Here is an 18,961-nt window from a genome sequence, read left to right as displayed (position 1 = left end):
GACCGACAAGGCACAATGCTTGCTTGGAAACCATGACGATCTCCCTGTAAGACAGGTGACGCTCGTCAGTGTCTTCAAAGATTGTGACGACCTGGTCGTCATACGGGTGACGTCTGTCACCCTTTCAACAGAAGAAGAATTACGCTTCTGATATGGAGTTCAGTTAAGAACTCTGCTTTTTCATTCTCAACCCTCATATCGATCAACAAAATTAAGGAAAATACAGTTTATCATTAAAGCATTATCTATCTATCTATCTATCAATTAACATGCATTTTCTTTGATTAATCATGACTTTAGGTAATAATTCATCATGATCATAACACACATATAAACACCAACTCACACACCCGTCACATACCGATTGCGGGGTTCCATCAAGGAATCCCCATTTGTTCTTGGATCACAGGGCTACTAGGATCAATTTGCTCCAAAGATGATAGTTGAGGATGTTGAGGGGTGGGAAAACAATTGCGATAACTGTGTTGTCACTTGAATGCATGAAATAGGGATTCATCATATCATGTTGATAATTTCTTGAAATGATTGGCTACTTTCAGTGGTGGTGTTGTTGAGTTGTGGGGATGACGATATGGACGTTGTGAAATTTGTCGTGGGTGAAGACTCGTTGTTGTTTCATGGGGAAACTATGGATGTTAATGAATGAAGGTTTTTAAGGGTTTCAATGAGGACGAAGATGAAATAGACGCGAAGTTGAGAGAGAGAGAGAGAGAGAGGGAGAGAGAGAAATGTAATGAAAGAATGAGAAAAGGGTTTGGTTTTGCTATCTGAAGAGATGAGATGATAATAGGAAATTTGCATTTGGCCAATGGTGAAATGTATGGTTAGGTCGAGTGATGGGTTGAGTTTTGTGATAAGATTACCTTTAAATGTGATCTTAAAGGATTCTTGAAGAGGTTGCACGTGATGTAACGTAATGACGTTGAATCTTTAGAAGATATGATATATGGCAAAGACGAGTTTAAGTGGATCACTTTGGTAAGGAATTAGAGTCGAAAGAGAGAAAATTAGAATAGTAATATTTTACTGATACCATGTTAACGCATGTCCATTAGACAACTTGAAAAAAAAATTACCACAAAAATGAAAATGCTAAGAAATAAAATTAAAATAAAGAATATTTCATCAAAACATTAAACTTTTCATTAATACTAAAATATTGTCTTTATATATGTGTGTAGTCACAACTAACTTACATATGTATGAGTGTTCAAAAAACCCATGAATTGAACCAAACCATTAAATCAAAAAGAATTGAAGTTAAGATAATTGAATCATTATAATTGATTGGTGAACGAACTATTATTTTACCAAACTGAATGCCCAATAGCTAAACCTAAACATAAACCAAAACCATACTATTACTATTAAAATCACTAAAGTAGACAAAGTGTGACCCAATAATATCCTTTCTCCATCAATGGTTAGTTCATTAATTTTTTAAAAATGTAAAAAAAACACAAGACATTGATACATCAATATAAAAAAAAAAATCTCTCATTCTACCCTTGGAGTTTCTCACGCATTATGTGCGTTTAAAAAAATACTTCCTATTTTCGAAGATATATCTCCAGAATCACTTTTTTACGTTGATTTATTCTATAGTTGTATCTACGAAACATTTATTTAACGTTATTTAACGGTTCCATAGATGAATTTACGGAACAAATTAACGTTAAATAAAAAAATACTTCTGGAGATACATCTTCAAAAATGGACAATTTTATTTTGCCAAATACCTAAGAATATTACGAGGTGGATTGAAATATTGTAAAAAACAAATGTACAAGAATAAAAAAAAGTTGATAATATTAATAAAATAAAAGAATAAAAAATTAATAATGAATGAAAATGATAAGAAGTAAAAGTAGGATGAAAATTCAGTAAGTTATTATGTTCCTGAAAAAACAAAAGTGAGAGGAAAATGGCCAAACTAAACCAAATATATTATTATGCATGCTTACATCAGGAGGTGAATTACTTCCTTCCTTTAAAATAAATAAATTATTTTTTATAAAAAAATGTTAAAATTTTTTATAATGTTAAAAAAAACAAACATAACGATTTATTTATTAACAAATTGTTCAATTTAAAAAACCATCTTCTAATAATTTGATACTGTTCGGAGTTTAAATCAGTATACCAAATCAATAAATTTGATTCAGTTCGATTCTAACTTAATTTAAATGATTTGATTCTATTAAAATGGAATTTTATTATGATTTAATTAGATTTGGTTCATTCTCTTACTAAACCTTACCATGTGTATATTTTTTAGATAAATTCTTATCTGCCCAACTTAAAAATTTGGATAAAGTTACCTTCAATGTAAAACGTCTGGGAAATAACAAATAATTGTAATTGGTTGAATGTATACTACCCAATTTTTTGTGATGGATAGAGAAGTTGTCCCCTTTTTTTTAATAAGCAACTTCTTGTATAAAAAGACAGCTGTGCTATTTATACACCAGCTTTTTCATACACCGTATAAAACAATAAACAATAAAGCAAAATATTGATGGCACAAAATCCAAGAAAATATAAATTATTAAAAAATACAAGTAGTATATTAAATCTAAATTGTACGGGTCAACCACTTCTTCTGTCCCTAAATTAGCCAACCACCACCAGAAAAACCAGATGACTGGGAACAAAAAGTTCTTCGATATCCACAAATAACCAACGTACAAATAATAAAGCTATGACAAAAATAATAAAGCCTATGACAAAAATAAGAAAAATAACTAACATAATTAAGAAAAATAAATTAGCCAACTAACCAACGTACAAATAATAAAGCTATGACAAAAATAAGAAAAATAACTAACATAATTAATGTTGTTTAACACTTTTCTGAAAATAAAGCTAGAGAGAGTAATTTAAAATTAACATCCATTTAATAAAATGTAACAGTCAATAATTATCTTAATGGACCACTTCTAGAAGTTACAAGACCATAATAAGTATCTCATTATTGTGACTGTCAACAACTTCAGAAAAACACATACACCAGTACCACTAGTTTAGAGATAATGTTCAACTTGGAGTTGAGGAGTTCTCAATATATAGACCTCAACCTTCAGCCAAGCCAAATCCATCCATTTGTAAACATGTCTTTGGCAACAATAATAGCAATATTTTCTTTCCTTCTCCTTTTATTCAAAATCTCTTTTCGTCCAAAACAAAATGCCAGTTTCCAAAGAAAACCACCAGGTCCACCAACACTTCCTATAATCGGAAACCTTCACATATTAGGCACACTTCCACATCGAAAACTTCATGAACTCTCCAAAAAATATGGTCCAATCATGTCCTTACAACTAGGTCAAGTACCAGCTATTGTTATTTCATCTTCAAAAGCAGCAGAATTATTTCTCAAAACACACGACCTTGTTTTCGCTACCCGACCAAAGATTCAAGGATCTGAGCTCATATCTTATGGTTCCAAAGGGGTGGCTTTTTCTGAGTATGGTCCTTATTGGCGTAGTGTAAGGAAGCTTTGCACTTTGAAACTTCTTAGTGCTTCCAAAGTTGAGATGTTTGCTCCTATTAGAAAAGAGGAGTTAAGTGTTATGGTTAAATCATTGGAGAAAGCTGCTTTGGTGGGTGAGGTTGTGAATGTTAGTGAGGCTGTAGAAAATCTTGTTGAAGATATTATGTATAAGATGATATTAGGTAGAAGTAAGTATGAGCAGTTTGACTTGAAGAAGTTGGTTCAAGAAGCATTGACTTTGATGGGAGCTTTTAATCTAGCTGATTATGTTCCTTGGTTAGGAGTATTTGATCTTCAGGTATGTACATGTACTCCTTCTCCTTTTGATATATATATATATATATATATATATATATATATATATATATATATATATATATATATATATATATATATATATATATATATAGATATAGTGTGGATATTACCTTTCTATAGTAACTAGTAAAGGACCCGTGCATTCGCACGGGTCACGCAAAGTCGATTTAAACAATAAATAAATATATAATGATGGTTAATAAATATATATAAAAGATACACAAATTATAAATAAAAAACATTTGAAATTATAATTGTCAAATAAATACTAATTTAATCTAGTTAGAAATATATACTTTAGTAGAAAAAATAAATAAAATAATTAAGTAGTCATCTACCCGTGCGTTTGCACACATCATACAATATAGTTATAATCTATCGTGAGTAGTCATCTACCCGTGCGTTCGCACGTATTGCACAATATTATAAATAATAAATAAATATAATATATGTGATTATATTTATTTGATTTGGTAACAGGTACCAAACTTTTTTGTCCAAATTTTGTTTATTGTCACTCATACCCCTATCTTAATATAAGCATTTGAAATCTTTTTACTTATTTTAAATAAAAATTTCAATATATTTAATAAATTTATTTTTTCAAAAATATCAGTTATAGGTTAATATGTACATATAAAAAATAAAGGAAATAATTAAGTATTTATCTATCACAGTTGTAAATAAATATAATATAATGATGGTTAAAAATGTAAATAAAATATATACACATTAAGTAGCTTTGTCCCGTAGCTTTGTCCCGTCGAAAAATAAAGAAAAATAATTAAGAAATCATTTACCCGTGCGTTCACACGGTTCATACAATGTTATTATAAATAGTAAATTAATATAATATAGTGATGGTTAAAAATGTATATAAAATACAAAAAGAATAACAATTTTTTTATATAAGAAATTATGTATTCATCAATCATAATTGTCTGATGTTAAATGTAATTTTATAAGTAGTTTCGGTCAATCGAAAAATGTATGATTTCATAAGAAATTTATGTATTTATACATCATAATTGTATCATGTTTTTTTTTGTAAAAAAAAATATTAATAGCAATTTTTTTTAGCATAAATATTAAATTTATCATAAAAAATTGCTAACATTTTTTTGATAATTGAAGTTTTTAATATCTTTTATCATACTTTAATAGTATATTTAATTATAATTAATATATTATATATATTTTTAAAAATAACATAAAAAAATAAATAATGTTCATAGATAAAACTATATTTAGTATTATTATATAGTATTATTGTTAGTAGTTTAGATTAATGAAGCAATTCTGACAATAAGTTAATTATTTGATTTATTGATCAATAAATAATTCATTAAAATATATAATTATTTGGTAATTATTTAATTATTTGATTTATTGATCAATAAATAATTCATTCAAATAAAAAAAATTAAACAACAACATTGATTATAATAAATAATAAAATTAAATGATTATATTGGTCGTTAAAAATTTATTCATTCTATAATTTTGATTATATAATTTTCTAGGTCTCCAATTATCTCAAGGTACTAAGGTACTTCAAGGTACTAAGGTACTCTATGGAAGGTAGAGATAAATATATTCTAATTAAAAAAGATGATTAATATTTTATTGAAAAAAATTAGTAATTTTGTTAATAAATAAATATTAAAAATATTCATTTCATTGATATAACTTCAAATAAAAAAAATTAAACAACAATGATTATGATAAAATAATAAAATTAAATGATTAATATTGGACGAAGCTAACAAGTGAATAAATAAATGTAGGCCAAACGAAACAATTATTAATAGTGGTTGTCTTGCATATAATAACTAGTGTCTTACCCGTGCGTTCGCACGGGTACCTGTCGTTTTCCGCATTGTGATTGAGAAAAATAAAAGATATTAGTAAAAGATTAAGTTTTGGGTAAAATTGAAAAAGTTATAAAAATAGTAATATTTTATTTAACAAATTATAATGAAGGAAAAGTTTTAAAGTCGCAAATTCACGAATTATAATGAAGAAATATTCAATCAAATTATATAATTCAATTAGTGATAACTATTAGCCCAATCTCAAACTATCATCTAAGGAGAATCGATTATTTTTTGCTAGTTAAGGAGAAAATTAATTATTTTGGCTCAATTATAATTACAAACTATCAGTTCAATCTCAAACTATCAGCTCTGTCTTGTAGGCCAATGAGAAACCACTACAAACTCCATTTATAATAATGATTCATTCAAAATGCAAAATTAATAGAAAAATACTTTGACCAGTTACTTCATGTTCCCGTTAATATTCATTATTTTGATAAATAACTTCGTATTCCCGTTAATATTTCAAATTTCTTCCCGTTAATTTTCAAAATTTTGATCAGTAACTTCATGTTCTTGTTAATATTCATTATTTTGATCAGTAACTCCTTATTCCCGTTAATATTCATTATTTTGATCAATAAGTTCGTGTTCCCGTTAATATTCTAAATTCGTTTCCGATAATATTCAAAAAAATTATCAGTAACTTAATGTTCCTGTTAATATTCAATATTTTGTCAATAACTCCGTGTTCCCGTCAACATTTATTATTTTGATTAGTAACTTTGTGTTCCCGTTAATATTCAAAATTTGTTTCTGTTAATTTTTAAAATTTGGATAGTAACTTAATGTTTTCGATAATATTCAAAATTTTGATCATTAACTTTGTGCTCCCGTTAATATTTAATATTTTAATCAATAACTCCGTGCTCCCGTTAATATTCAATATTTTGATCAGTAACTCCGTGTTCCCGCTAATATTCAATATTTTGATCTATAAACTTCATTTCCCATTAATATTCAATATTTCGACCAGTAACTTCATGTTCCCCTTAATATTTAATATTTTGATCAGTAACTTCGTGTTCTCGTTGATATTCAATATTTTGTTCAGTAACTTCATGTTCCCGTTAAAATTCAATATTTTGATCAATAACTTCAAGCTCCCATTAATATTCATTATTTTGATCACTAACTTCGTGTTTCTGTTAATGTTTCAAATTTGTTCCTGTTAATATTCAATAGTTTGATTAATAACGCCATGTTTCCGTTATTATTCAATATTTTTAGCAGTAACTCCATGTTCCCGTTAATATTATATACTTTGCTCTGTAATTTAATACTCACGTTAATATTCAATATTTTGATTACTAACTTCATGTTCTCGTTAATATTCAATATTTTGATTAATAACTTCATGTTCCCGTTAATATTAAATATAGTTTGATCAATAACTTTGTTTTCCCGTTAATATTCAATAGTTTGATCAATAACTTCGTGTTCTCGTTAATATTCAATATTTTGATCAGTAACTTTATGCTCTCGTTAACATGCCATTTTTTATCAGTAACTTCATGTTTTCGTTAATATTCAATACATTTAATATTTTGATCAGTAATTTAATATTATCTTTAATATTCAATATTTTGATTAGTAACTTCATGTACCCATTAATATTAAAAAAAAATTCTATTAATATTCAATATTTTGATTAATAACTACATGTTCCCGTTAATATTCAATTTTTTTATCAGTAACTTCATGTTTCTATTTATATTCAATATTTTGATGATATTTTCGAAACAAAAATAAATTAATTTTAACATTGTTTAAAAATATTTGTTAATAATTAAATTTTTTTATAATAACAAAAATCTTAAATTGACAAATTATAATGAAGAAATATTTTATCAAATTATATAATACAATTAATAGTAAATATTTAATATAATTGATTGAACTCAATTTACAAATCAAATATATTATTCCATATATAAAATATTTGAATCAATAGTTAATTATTCCTATATATAAATATTTTTGTTTTGGAATTATTTATAAAACTATTTAGGCTTAATTGCAACTTTAATCCTCCTATTTTATCTTTTTCTTGATTTTGATCCCTCTATTTTAAAAATCACTATTTTAGTCCCTTTTTTAAGTTTTCTGTGCAATTTTCGTCCCTCTAATTTGTTTTTTCTGCAAAATTAGTCCATATTCCTGTCTCTTTTTCATTAGAAAACTCAAAAAGGGGACCAAAATCGTGGTTTTAAAAATGGGGGGACTAAAATCGAGAAAAAGACAAAATAGGGGGACCAAAGTTGCAATTAAGCCAACTATTTAAATCAATTGTAAACTTATTCTCGTTATTACATTTAATTAAATGTGTTAATATCAGTACCATATGTGCGTACCATATAATTACCCGTGTGTATCCGTAATATATTATTTTGTATTTGGATAGAATTGACCCATTAAAGTTTTAATGGTAATATTTCAATTATATTATATTATATATAGATAAATATATATTGATTATTGATGAACTTGTTCAATTAAATTTTAAATTTTATAAATGACAAACAAATTGTATGATTAATAAAAAATATCATACAATTTTGATATTATTTATTCATATATTACTTATGTTTCATTCTATTACTACTTACTCATACATTACTTATGTTTCATTCTATTACTATTTATTCATACAATACTTATGTTTCATTCGATTACTTATGCTTATTAACACCCATAGTTATTTTTAAATATTTTTTTTTTTAAAAAGTCAATAGATCTAATATATTTATTTTATTTAATAATCTCTAAAAAAATTCATTTATATATATATATATATATATACACACACACACATATATATATATATATATATATATATATATATATATATATATAACTTTCATATTTTATATTTTAAATAATTTAGTAGTATTAGTAAGAAATCTTATTAAAGTGAAAATAGAAAATAGTAGTTAGTTTTTCTATACAGAGAATGACGATGGCACATGTTGTATTTTAAATATTTTGAAAATATACTTTATTTTTATAATAATATCTATGAATTTTTTATCAAAAAACTCCATACAATATATAAAAGCAATGATATGCCTAAAACATTTTATTAAAATATGTATCTAATAATATTTATCCTTTTGTTAAATGAGAGGTTAAAAATCTTCTAACCATATGAAATTTGGTTTCAAAATTATGTTGATAAATTCATTATTTTGGAAATTTTCTATTAAATAATTTTGAAGGAAATCAAGTGAGATAAATTATATTTATTAATTTTTAATGATAATATGATTCACTCAATTTTTGGTGATATAACATCAATATAATTGGAGTACTAAATATATTTGTAACGTATTTATTTTATACCAATTAAGATATTGGTAAGTAATTGATATGATTTTAATGTATTGATTAAATGTTAATTAAATTATTCCCAACGTACTGATTTTAAGGTATGGGTCGTTAAAAAGGCTTTCATATCTTACAAAAAGTTAGATAATTTTAGGTAAATCATACAAAAGTACAATATTTACTCAAAATTATATTATTTTTAAGTAAATCATACAATATTGTAAAAACAATATAATTTTGTAAGATATAAAAGTACAATATTTTCTCAAATCTAATAATTTAAATATACATATGGTAAGTACTAAAAGAATAAGAAATCAAAAGTTGCAATCACATGCATTAAATCATAAATTAAAAGTTGCAATCAATCGATCAATGATTACTAAAGATAATTATGATATTTAACTTTTTTATAAGTAAATGATTTATGTCTTTTCATTCTAAACTCTTTATTTACCTAAAAAAATATACTGTTTTTTTCTTTTTTCTTTGATTCTATTTTCTTATACATTTCAAAATTATGTATATGTTTTGAATTTGTAATATTTTATTATATTCTATATTTATTTATTTTTGTTCGACCTTAGAATAAATAAATATCAATAATATTTAATATTTTATAAAACTAACTTTATAAATTATATATATATATATATATATATATATATATATATATATTGATAAACTTAATTTTTTTAATTTGACCTAACTAAAATATTCTTTAGTTATATGAATTAATATACAATATTATGTTATTTATATATTATAATATCTATAATTTTTATAGCTACTAAGATTTAATATAAATATCACTCAAAGATAAAATCAATTAATTAATGAAATTTATTTATTAAAATTTGCAATAATATACCAATTATTTCCATATCAAGAAAATAGGTGTGCTGCTTCATTATTTCAACAAACCATTCTTTAAAATCACGTTAAAATCGACCATAATGCTTGGATTATTATGGATAAGAAGTTAAAAATTGTAATCACATTAAATCAAAAAATTAAAAATAATAAATCAAAAGTTGCAATCAGATTAAATCAAAAATTAAAGTTGCAATCAAGTAAAATGATTATGATATTTAATTTTTTTATAGGTAAATGATTTATGTCTTTTCATTTCAAAACTCTTTATTTAGCTAAACAAATATAATGTTTTTTTCTTTACTCTTTGATTCTATTTTCTTATAAATTTCAAAATTATGTATACATTTTTAATTTGTAATATTTTATCTTTATTTTTTGTTTTGTTCGACCTTATAATAAATAAATATCAATAATATTTTATAAAACTAACTTTGTATATATTGATAACCTTAATTTCTTAATTTGACCTAACTAAAATATTCTTTAGTTCTATGAATTAATATAAAATATTATCTTATTTACGTATTATAATATCTACAATTTCTATAATTACTAAGATTTAATATAAATATTACTCAAACATAAAATCAATCAATTAAGATTTATTTATTAATATTTGCACTTAAAATATAAAAAATTAAAGTTCATTCTATGAATTAATATAAAATATCATGTTATTTACATAGTATAATATCTACATTTTTGACAAAACTTGCGCAAGCATAACCCAGTAATTTCAAGCAGATTCTCCCTTGTATATTGACACCAGCCAACTTGATTTCTACTTCTACAACTCAAACTATCGGGACAGTCATAGAAGAATATTTATTTCAAACGAATCGTATAGACGATGTTTTCTACTGTCTGCACCAGAAAAAAATCCAAAACACATATTAGGACAATATTTAAATTGTTACTAAAAAAATTGAAAATAGGGATTGGAAACAACCCATTTAAAAAACGAACCATATACTATGGAGTGACGCCCATTGGTACTTCAGAATGATACATTACAAATTCAACCTGCAAATAACATGAAACGCCAATTAGTACTTCAGAATCATACACTACAAATTCAACCTGCAAATAACATGAAAGATATTTTCTATCGAGAAAAGAAAGAAAAAAAATGTTAAATTCCGGTTTGTCCATGAATAGTCGTGGGAATGGCTGTAATTGCAAAAATAGTATAAACCAAAATTTTCCACATGAATAGTTGTGGGAATGGCTGTAATTGCAAAAATAGTATAAACCAAAATTTTCCACGATTAGGTTTGATGAACATGATAGATACTGTGAAAGTATGATGGTTATATATAGTAATGATAAAAGTGTTTTGGAACGTGGAAGATGGAGGGCTTGGAAGGCAGTATGATGGTTATATATAGTAATGCTAAAAGTGTTTTGGAACGTGGAAGATGGAGGGCTTGGAAGGCAGAAGCATTATATGAGGTCATTAGTGCTGTAAGCAGTTGTGAATGTGAATGGCCAGAGAAATTAAATAATTTGTAACTGCGAGATCATGAGAGGTTGGAGGTTTAAAGTTCAATCCTACAATGGGAAAGGAATGATGTGGAATTTTATGAGAAGAGAAGCTGATGTGGCATAGCTAAGAGATGAGGAAATGGTAGACTTTTCTTATATGATAGATTGGTTGATATCTGAATGGATGCTTGATAAGCAAGAGTATAGCAATTTTAGGAAAATTAAAAAAATTGGAACATAAATTGAATTGAAAATCGTTAAAGTATCTTGGAATTTGAAGATTTTACGGTAAAAGAGGTGTGGAGGTTTCCCGAGAAGTTGTGGAGGCAGGTAATAATGAATTTGGTTTTATCATTACATTAATGATTATTTGAAAATAAATATACTATCTTAAAATTTAAGAAATTTTATATTATAGGCTTTTTATATATTTTACCTGTAATATATTAGTTGACATAGTATATTTTTATTTGTAATTGAATTCGGGAAAAAAATAAAATTTATGTAATTGAAATGAATATTATAATTAAAAAAATTATTTAATATTATATTAAATAATTATTTCTCTTAATTTTTTTACAAATAAGATAGTTATTTTATAATAAAGAGTAAGTTTTTAAAAAATGGACTCTCTCTTTTCATATATATTTTAGAATATTTTTTTTTTTACAAATAAGATGGTTATTTCATAAATAGATTGTTTTATCATTTTTTTTAAGATAAATTTTGTTTATTTAGGTCTCATTTACCATTACTCATAAATTTATTATGGGTATAATGAATTTATTACAATAAATATATTTATTATAATAAATATATTTACCATTACCCATATTAAAAGTAGACTAATATAATTTTATAATTAGTATTAAACAAAAAAAACTATACTGACAAATGGAATAAAAAGATATGACACAAAAGAATCTCACTCTATTTAATACAAAATAAATATATCATTATTGGCCCCATATCACATAGATAAATAATATTATGCTAATAGTTATTATAATAGTAGATGAATAATTTCTTAAAAAACAGTAACAATTGCAAATATTAAAAAAGACTGATTAATTATTATCACCTAAAACTACATATTCCCAATGATATTTTCTTAAAATTTTCTATAAAATGAATTTAGCCTTGTTGATACAACTATAATAATTACCTACAATTACCTATAAAATGAATTATTATCACCTAAACCCATTCACAACTAATTAAAAAAGACGATTAATTATTATCACCTACAACTAATACCTACCTCTATTGCGTCCTTTGAAGGGCATGAATTGATTTATTATAGCAACCAATTAATAGATTTATTATAAATGCTCTCATTTTTTGTGAGTATCATAGGTTATTATAATAGTAAATGTCATAGTTAAAAATAAATATATTTTCTTTTCTTAAATAAATATTATAATTACAATTATAATTACAATTACTAAAAGTTCAGATTTTAATTTGCATATATATAGTATTAAGTTATTATGTCAAATAACAAATATTATTTTATAATTCATTAGTTATTATTATTATTGATGATGATCGATTTGATTATACCATGGTCTCAAAATTTGGTTGTTTTGTAATTTAGAGAGTTGTGTTGAAAACATATTAACTTAAATATATTTAGTCTTCCTATCACAATATAGGCATAATAAATAAAAAATAAAATAAAGATAATAATAATTTGAAGGGTTGTGAATGTAAGAGAATGATTGCAAAATGGCGTTGGAATTGGTTTATGCACATGAAACGTGAGGGTGAGCCGCCAAAAACGCATTGGAAGTGGAATAGTTCAACATTTTTTTACTAATATTTTTTTCACGTGAATAACAACAATGAGTGTATCAATTGTAATTGCCCTCATTAAATGTGATATTTCAAACTTCTCAATTATCAATAGTTATTGTATTTTATTATTTTGATTATTTTAGTTTAATTATTTAAAACTACTAATGGGAAATATAATAATTAAAATTGAGAATAATTATCTATACTCAACTAAATACAATTTCTAGATAATAACAAATTCTACGTGTTTTCACATAGACAAATTATAAACTTCAAAATAAAATAAGAAAATAAATAATAGTGAAAACTACTTAGGACAAAATTGAATTGAATAGTAAGAAATTAATCAATTGTATAAAAAATAATTATTAATTAAAATTATTAAAGTATTATTAATTAATAAATTAATAAAGTAAATTAAAATTATTAAGTATTATAGGTAATGCATATCCAATTATGAAAGTCAAAACTACATGCAGTTTCCAATGAACTTATAGCATTATAGATGAAATTATGAAATTATTCTTACCAAGATCTTTTGGCTTAAGTGTTATATGTAGATTAAAGGATAACACATGTGTGTTGGAAATTGTAAGCAATAGTTGTTTCATATGAATAGTAATAATAGTGCATGCAAAAGAAACGGCTGACACGTTTTTCCTAGGCTAGCCATACCATAGCATTATTGCATAGATCTCAATGTAATACCAAATCAACAAAATATCTTTAACCAACTTTGTAAGCAACATATCAATATAATTATTTAGAATAAATTGGAACTGCTGGAACTGGGAAAGGGAGGGAATTAACAGGAAATTAGGACTTTATTAAATTAGAAATCCAAAAAAACTTAAATAATCTAATATTTTCAATACAAAAAATTATAAGATAAAAAAGAGAAACAAAGATAGAATGACATAGTAGTGAAAATCATATATCTCACCAAAAAAATAAATAAACAATTAAATCATTCTACTTGTGTGTATATCAAACAGATTAATTGAAAAAACAATCTGGAGTGATATAAACAAAAACCACAATGCTCCCCTCCTGATTCAAAAACTATTTTCTGTCCAAAAAAAATAATCAAACCTTTAGCAAACACCACTATATAAAGTCCAACTCTTTCCTTAAAAAAAAACCATAACTTTTTTAAACACTGTCTACAGAGGAAAAACATACGGGTAACAATCAATTTTGAAAAATATAAGTTATTTGGGAACTCAAAAATCTTATAAAAAATGTTAATTTAAAATAAAATAATTTAAAATAAAATAATATATATGTATTGGAAACAATAAAGTAGAAATAAATCAAATTATTAATTGAAATCAAATAGCTTAAATAGGATGATATTTCATACATATATTATTAAACTCACATTAATACTAATTCAAATTACTCCAGGAGTAAGTGTTGAACACTTACTCCAAGATTCAACTCAATTTGAATTAAGAATATTATTGTTGCAATAATTACATAATATAGCAATATTGATTAATATTAATATATATTATTCACTTGAAATATATAATAGAAATAAATGTAATAATAATAATAGTAATAAAAATTCTTATATTAATATAAATAAAAATTCTATTTTTAAATTATTTAATTATGAAATTATATATGCAAAAATATATTATGCATCTATTTTCTTATACATATTTAGTGCATACGAAAATAAATCAAATAAAAATAAATTTGAGTTTTTCATTAATAAATTGTGTTTTTGATACATCATAATTGTCTCATATTTTTGGTTGAAGAAACAAATATTATATCAACTTTTAGTATAAATGTTACCATCTAAATTCACCTATTTAAAAAGCATAGATTTCTTCTTAAATAATTTATTATTACCGTTTTTCATTTTCTAAGTTATTTGTTTATTATTTTTGTATTTTATTAATATTTAAAAAAAATCAAAAATGGTAATGATTACTAAAAAAATCATAATAATTAATAGTTTATAAAAAAATTTAATGCTATTCACAACCTTTAAAGGTAGTGAAAATATGCCAATTATGCTACTTAGGAAGACACGGCACTACTATCATCCCTTAAATATATGTATCAATTTTAAAAACTCCAAAATTAAATACTATTAATAATAATAATAATAATAATCCATTTACATTAGAAAATGCAAAGAATCTTGATATCAATAATTACAGTTAATTTTGAATTCTGAGGTAAGGAATCGCTTACCAATGTAAAATTTGCAAATGAAATATTTTTTTTGGAACTTGATAAATACTATCTATTATTTGTTTCGGAAAAAACATGTTCAAGAAAATATTAAAAATATTCCAAAATTTAAATCAATTTGAATTAAGAAAATTAATGTTGTGATAATTACATAATCGCGCAATATTAATCACATGAAATTACATTTATATTACAAAAATAAATACAAAAAGTATAAGAATAAGCAATACTGCATATTTTCACGAAACACCATTCTTTTATTTATTTATTTATGTTTTTATGAAATCTCTATTAAAAATCACTTAAAATAATCAGAAATAATATCTTAATAAAAAAGGTATAAACTAATAACATGCTCTCATTTATGTGAAAACAAATAATTCCTCTTCTTTCAAAATCTTCCATCTTCCATTCCACCTGTATATTACTGTATATTAATACCTGTATATTACTGTATATTAATACCTGTAAAAAAACAATAATAAAAAATTGACATGTTAAAGGAGTGAAAATAATGAAGATCTTTTATAAAAAGATTAGAAAATAAAACATAATATAATTAAATAAAATGTAATTATACAATAAGAAAATTAAATTAATGGAAAAAAATTAGCATTGGTGCCATTTTAGATTATAGTGTGCCTGATTATATTCATTTAGATGGTTAAAGTACACTTCTTCTATCATTACACAACAACATAGACAAAGTTTTTGCTTCTAATTTTTCATACCAAAAAGAATATCGGAAAAATGGTGTTTATTTGCTTTCCCTTACGCTAATTTATTTGTTTTTCCTCAAAAACTCCCAAAGCTTCCTTTCTCATCCCAAAATAACGCAATGAAAAAATAAATTTCTGCAAAATCAAAAACCAATCATCACGGTTACATTCTCCATTTTTTTTATGAAATCAAACCCAGAAATTTAAAGCTTGAATCAGTAATAAAAAAAAATGAAAAGGGGAAGAATAGAAACCTTCATCGGCGACTTTAAATGGCGACAATGTTGGACCTGCGGATCTGAGCGGCGGAAGGAATGTGCGACACGGTTGTAGACGGCGGCAGTTGATGTAGACTGAGCAACTTCTAAAAAATAAAATACCAAGAATTCATTATTATGAAAAATCAATAAAAAAAAGCAGATTATTGATAAAAAAAAAAGCTAGAGATGAAAAAATAATGTGGTAAAGGAAGATGAAAAGAAACCCTCTGTTTGATATAAAAGAGAGTTAGATATATTTGATTAAGAGAATGAATTTAAAGATGGAGGAAAGGAATTGGAAAGGGTTGTGGTTCAAATTCGTGATATTTCAAATGCTTGGAATATTGGAAGGAACTGTTGAAGAGAATGACAGACAACTTTGTTGAAGAGAATAAATTTATAGATGGAAAGAAAGAATTTGAAGAGACTGTAATGGATTGTAATTTAGGGTTTGCAGGTTGAAATCAAAAGCCATAATATATAGAGATCATTGAACAGGGTTTTTCAGAAACCAAAGTTAAAAAGCGTGGAAGAGATTTTACTGTATTCAAGAAAGTTTTCCACAATTCCAATACAAAGCTGTCACGACAGTATTAATGATGTAAAAGAAAATGGACAATTGAAAGGTTATTAAATGATGAAAAAATTTATTCATTAATGAAAGTATTAAAGGAGATACAATTACCGCTATGTCCCCGAATATCACCTTCAAATTGGTGATTATAGGGATATTGAAAGAATTTCATATGTCATGTACTTTATTATATTAAAAGTAGAATACTTTTTTTATAAGTATCCGATTGATAAGAATTCAACTCTTATCTCTACTTATAAATAAAAACAAAAAAACTCTGTAAATTGAAGAGTATTTTCAAATATGCATTTTAAATAGAAAAAAAAAACTAGTTATATTTATTTATAACCAAGATTTAAAAAATGAATAATTTTTACATGAATTTGAGATCAAAGTAATATATGTTATTAGTATTCAAAAGATTATAATAAAAGTTTGAATATTAACTTAATTCTTTTTTGTTAAACATGAATTTTATTTTTAAACCAATCAAATATCCTGATTATGAATTTTTTTTTTGACTGTATGTATAATTGCATGATATTGGTCCTATGATATTTAAACCCATAAATCCATTATATAGAGTATTAAAAGGTGTCAATTTTATGTTTGATTTTCATGTGCTTTTATGGTTTCGTTATGTTTAGTAAAAATATTTATGTAATAATTGATAATATATACAAATTTATTTCCTTTGTTAGGGATTAACACGAGATTTCAAGAAAATTAGTAAAGCAATGGATGAGATATTCGAGATGATAATAGCGGAGCATGAACAAACTACTAATGTAGATAAAACTTGTGGTGAAGACTTTGTAGACATACTTCTTTCAATTATCCACCAAACTGTTGATCACGAGGGTGAACAAAATAATGTCATTGATCGAACTAACATCAAGGCTATTTTACTCGACATGATAGTGGCAGCAATTGATACTTCTGCTACATCAATTGAGTGGACTTTATCTGAACTATTGAGACATCCAAGAGTGATGAAAATTCTTCAAAATGAGATACAAGATGAAGTGGGAAATAAGAGAATGGTTGAAGAGAAGGATTTGAAGAAGTTGAATTACCTTGATATCGTGGTTGATGAAATCTTAAGACTTCATACTGTTGCACCATTATTAATCCCTCGTGAAACAAGAGAGAACATCACAGTTGATGGTTATTTCATAGAGAAAAAGACACGAGTCATGGTAAATGCATGGGCAATAGGGAGAGATCCTAATATTTGGTCAGAAAATGCTGAGGAGTTTTACCCAGAGAGGTTTATTGACAAAAAAATGAATTATCAAGGACACGAGTTTGAATCAATACCATTTGGTTCTGGTCGTAGACGTTATCCTGGAATTCAACTGGGTTTAATTACTATTAAATTGGTTGTAGCTCAATTGGTGCATTGTTTTGATTGGGAACTTCCATATAATATTAATCCTTCAAATATGAATATGGAAGAGAAATTTGGACTCACAGCTCCAAGAGCTCAACATTTGCACGCAATACCACATTATCGTTTGGTTGATTCCAAACATGAATAAATCTACGTATATTCAACAAGTTTTATTACTAATAAATTTTCTAAGTATAGTTGGTCTATTATTGATATTTGTATAAAACAAGTTATTGTATAATGCTTTATCTTTATTACTATTAATGGCCAACGTTTGAGTTTATTAAATTAATATTGAGTAATATATTATAATATTTATTATCTCTAACAATATTGGAAAAATGTTATAACATGAATAAGACTTCCAAAAACAATATACAAGTACAAAGGTAAAACATTTTGTACACTCCATATTGTTTTATATTATTCATCCAATCACAAAGAATAACACTGATGTTCCATCTTGAGAGGTAGTCACAGAGTGTTTCAAACCTTATATAACAACCTTCCATGTGTTTGTTGTCCATGAATTTAAGGAAGGCAACCATTTTAGCTTTACAATAATCATAGTTGTTGCCATCCAAGACAAGTGGTCTTTTGACAGATCCTT

The 18,961-nt window shown here is 24.9% G+C and overlaps 1 protein-coding gene across 1 annotated transcript; it reads left to right on the top strand.

Moving 5' to 3' along the window:
* The first annotated feature begins 3,024 nt into the window (after positions 1-3,024).
* On the top strand, positions 3,025-18,682 carry LOC131637243 (cytochrome P450 CYP736A12-like). Its single transcript, XM_058907826.1, has 2 exons — positions 3,025-3,812; positions 17,660-18,682. Exons 1-2 carry the CDS (start codon positions 3,054-3,056, stop codon positions 18,497-18,499), a joined length of 1,599 nt encoding a protein of 532 aa, XP_058763809.1. The 5' UTR covers positions 3,025-3,053; the 3' UTR covers positions 18,500-18,682.
* Positions 18,683-18,961: the final 279 nt, after the last annotated feature.

This window comes from Vicia villosa, unplaced genomic scaffold (genome assembly GCF_029867415.1).
Source record: "Vicia villosa cultivar HV-30 ecotype Madison, WI unplaced genomic scaffold, Vvil1.0 ctg.001953F_1_1, whole genome shotgun sequence".
In the NCBI taxonomy this organism is placed as follows: domain Eukaryota; kingdom Viridiplantae; phylum Streptophyta; class Magnoliopsida; order Fabales; family Fabaceae; genus Vicia; species Vicia villosa.
Note: the sequence above shows the minus strand (reverse complement) of the source record. Positions and strands in the feature narration are given on the sequence as shown.

Coding starts and splice junctions, on each gene's coding strand:
- LOC131637243 (XM_058907826.1), top strand. CDS start 3,054: ATGTTCAACTTGGAGTTGAGGAGTTCTCAATATATAGACCTCAACCTT. Junction 3,813..17,659: donor TAGGAGTATTTGATCTTCAG/GTATGTACATGT, acceptor TTCCTTTGTTAG/GGATTAACACGAGATTTCAA.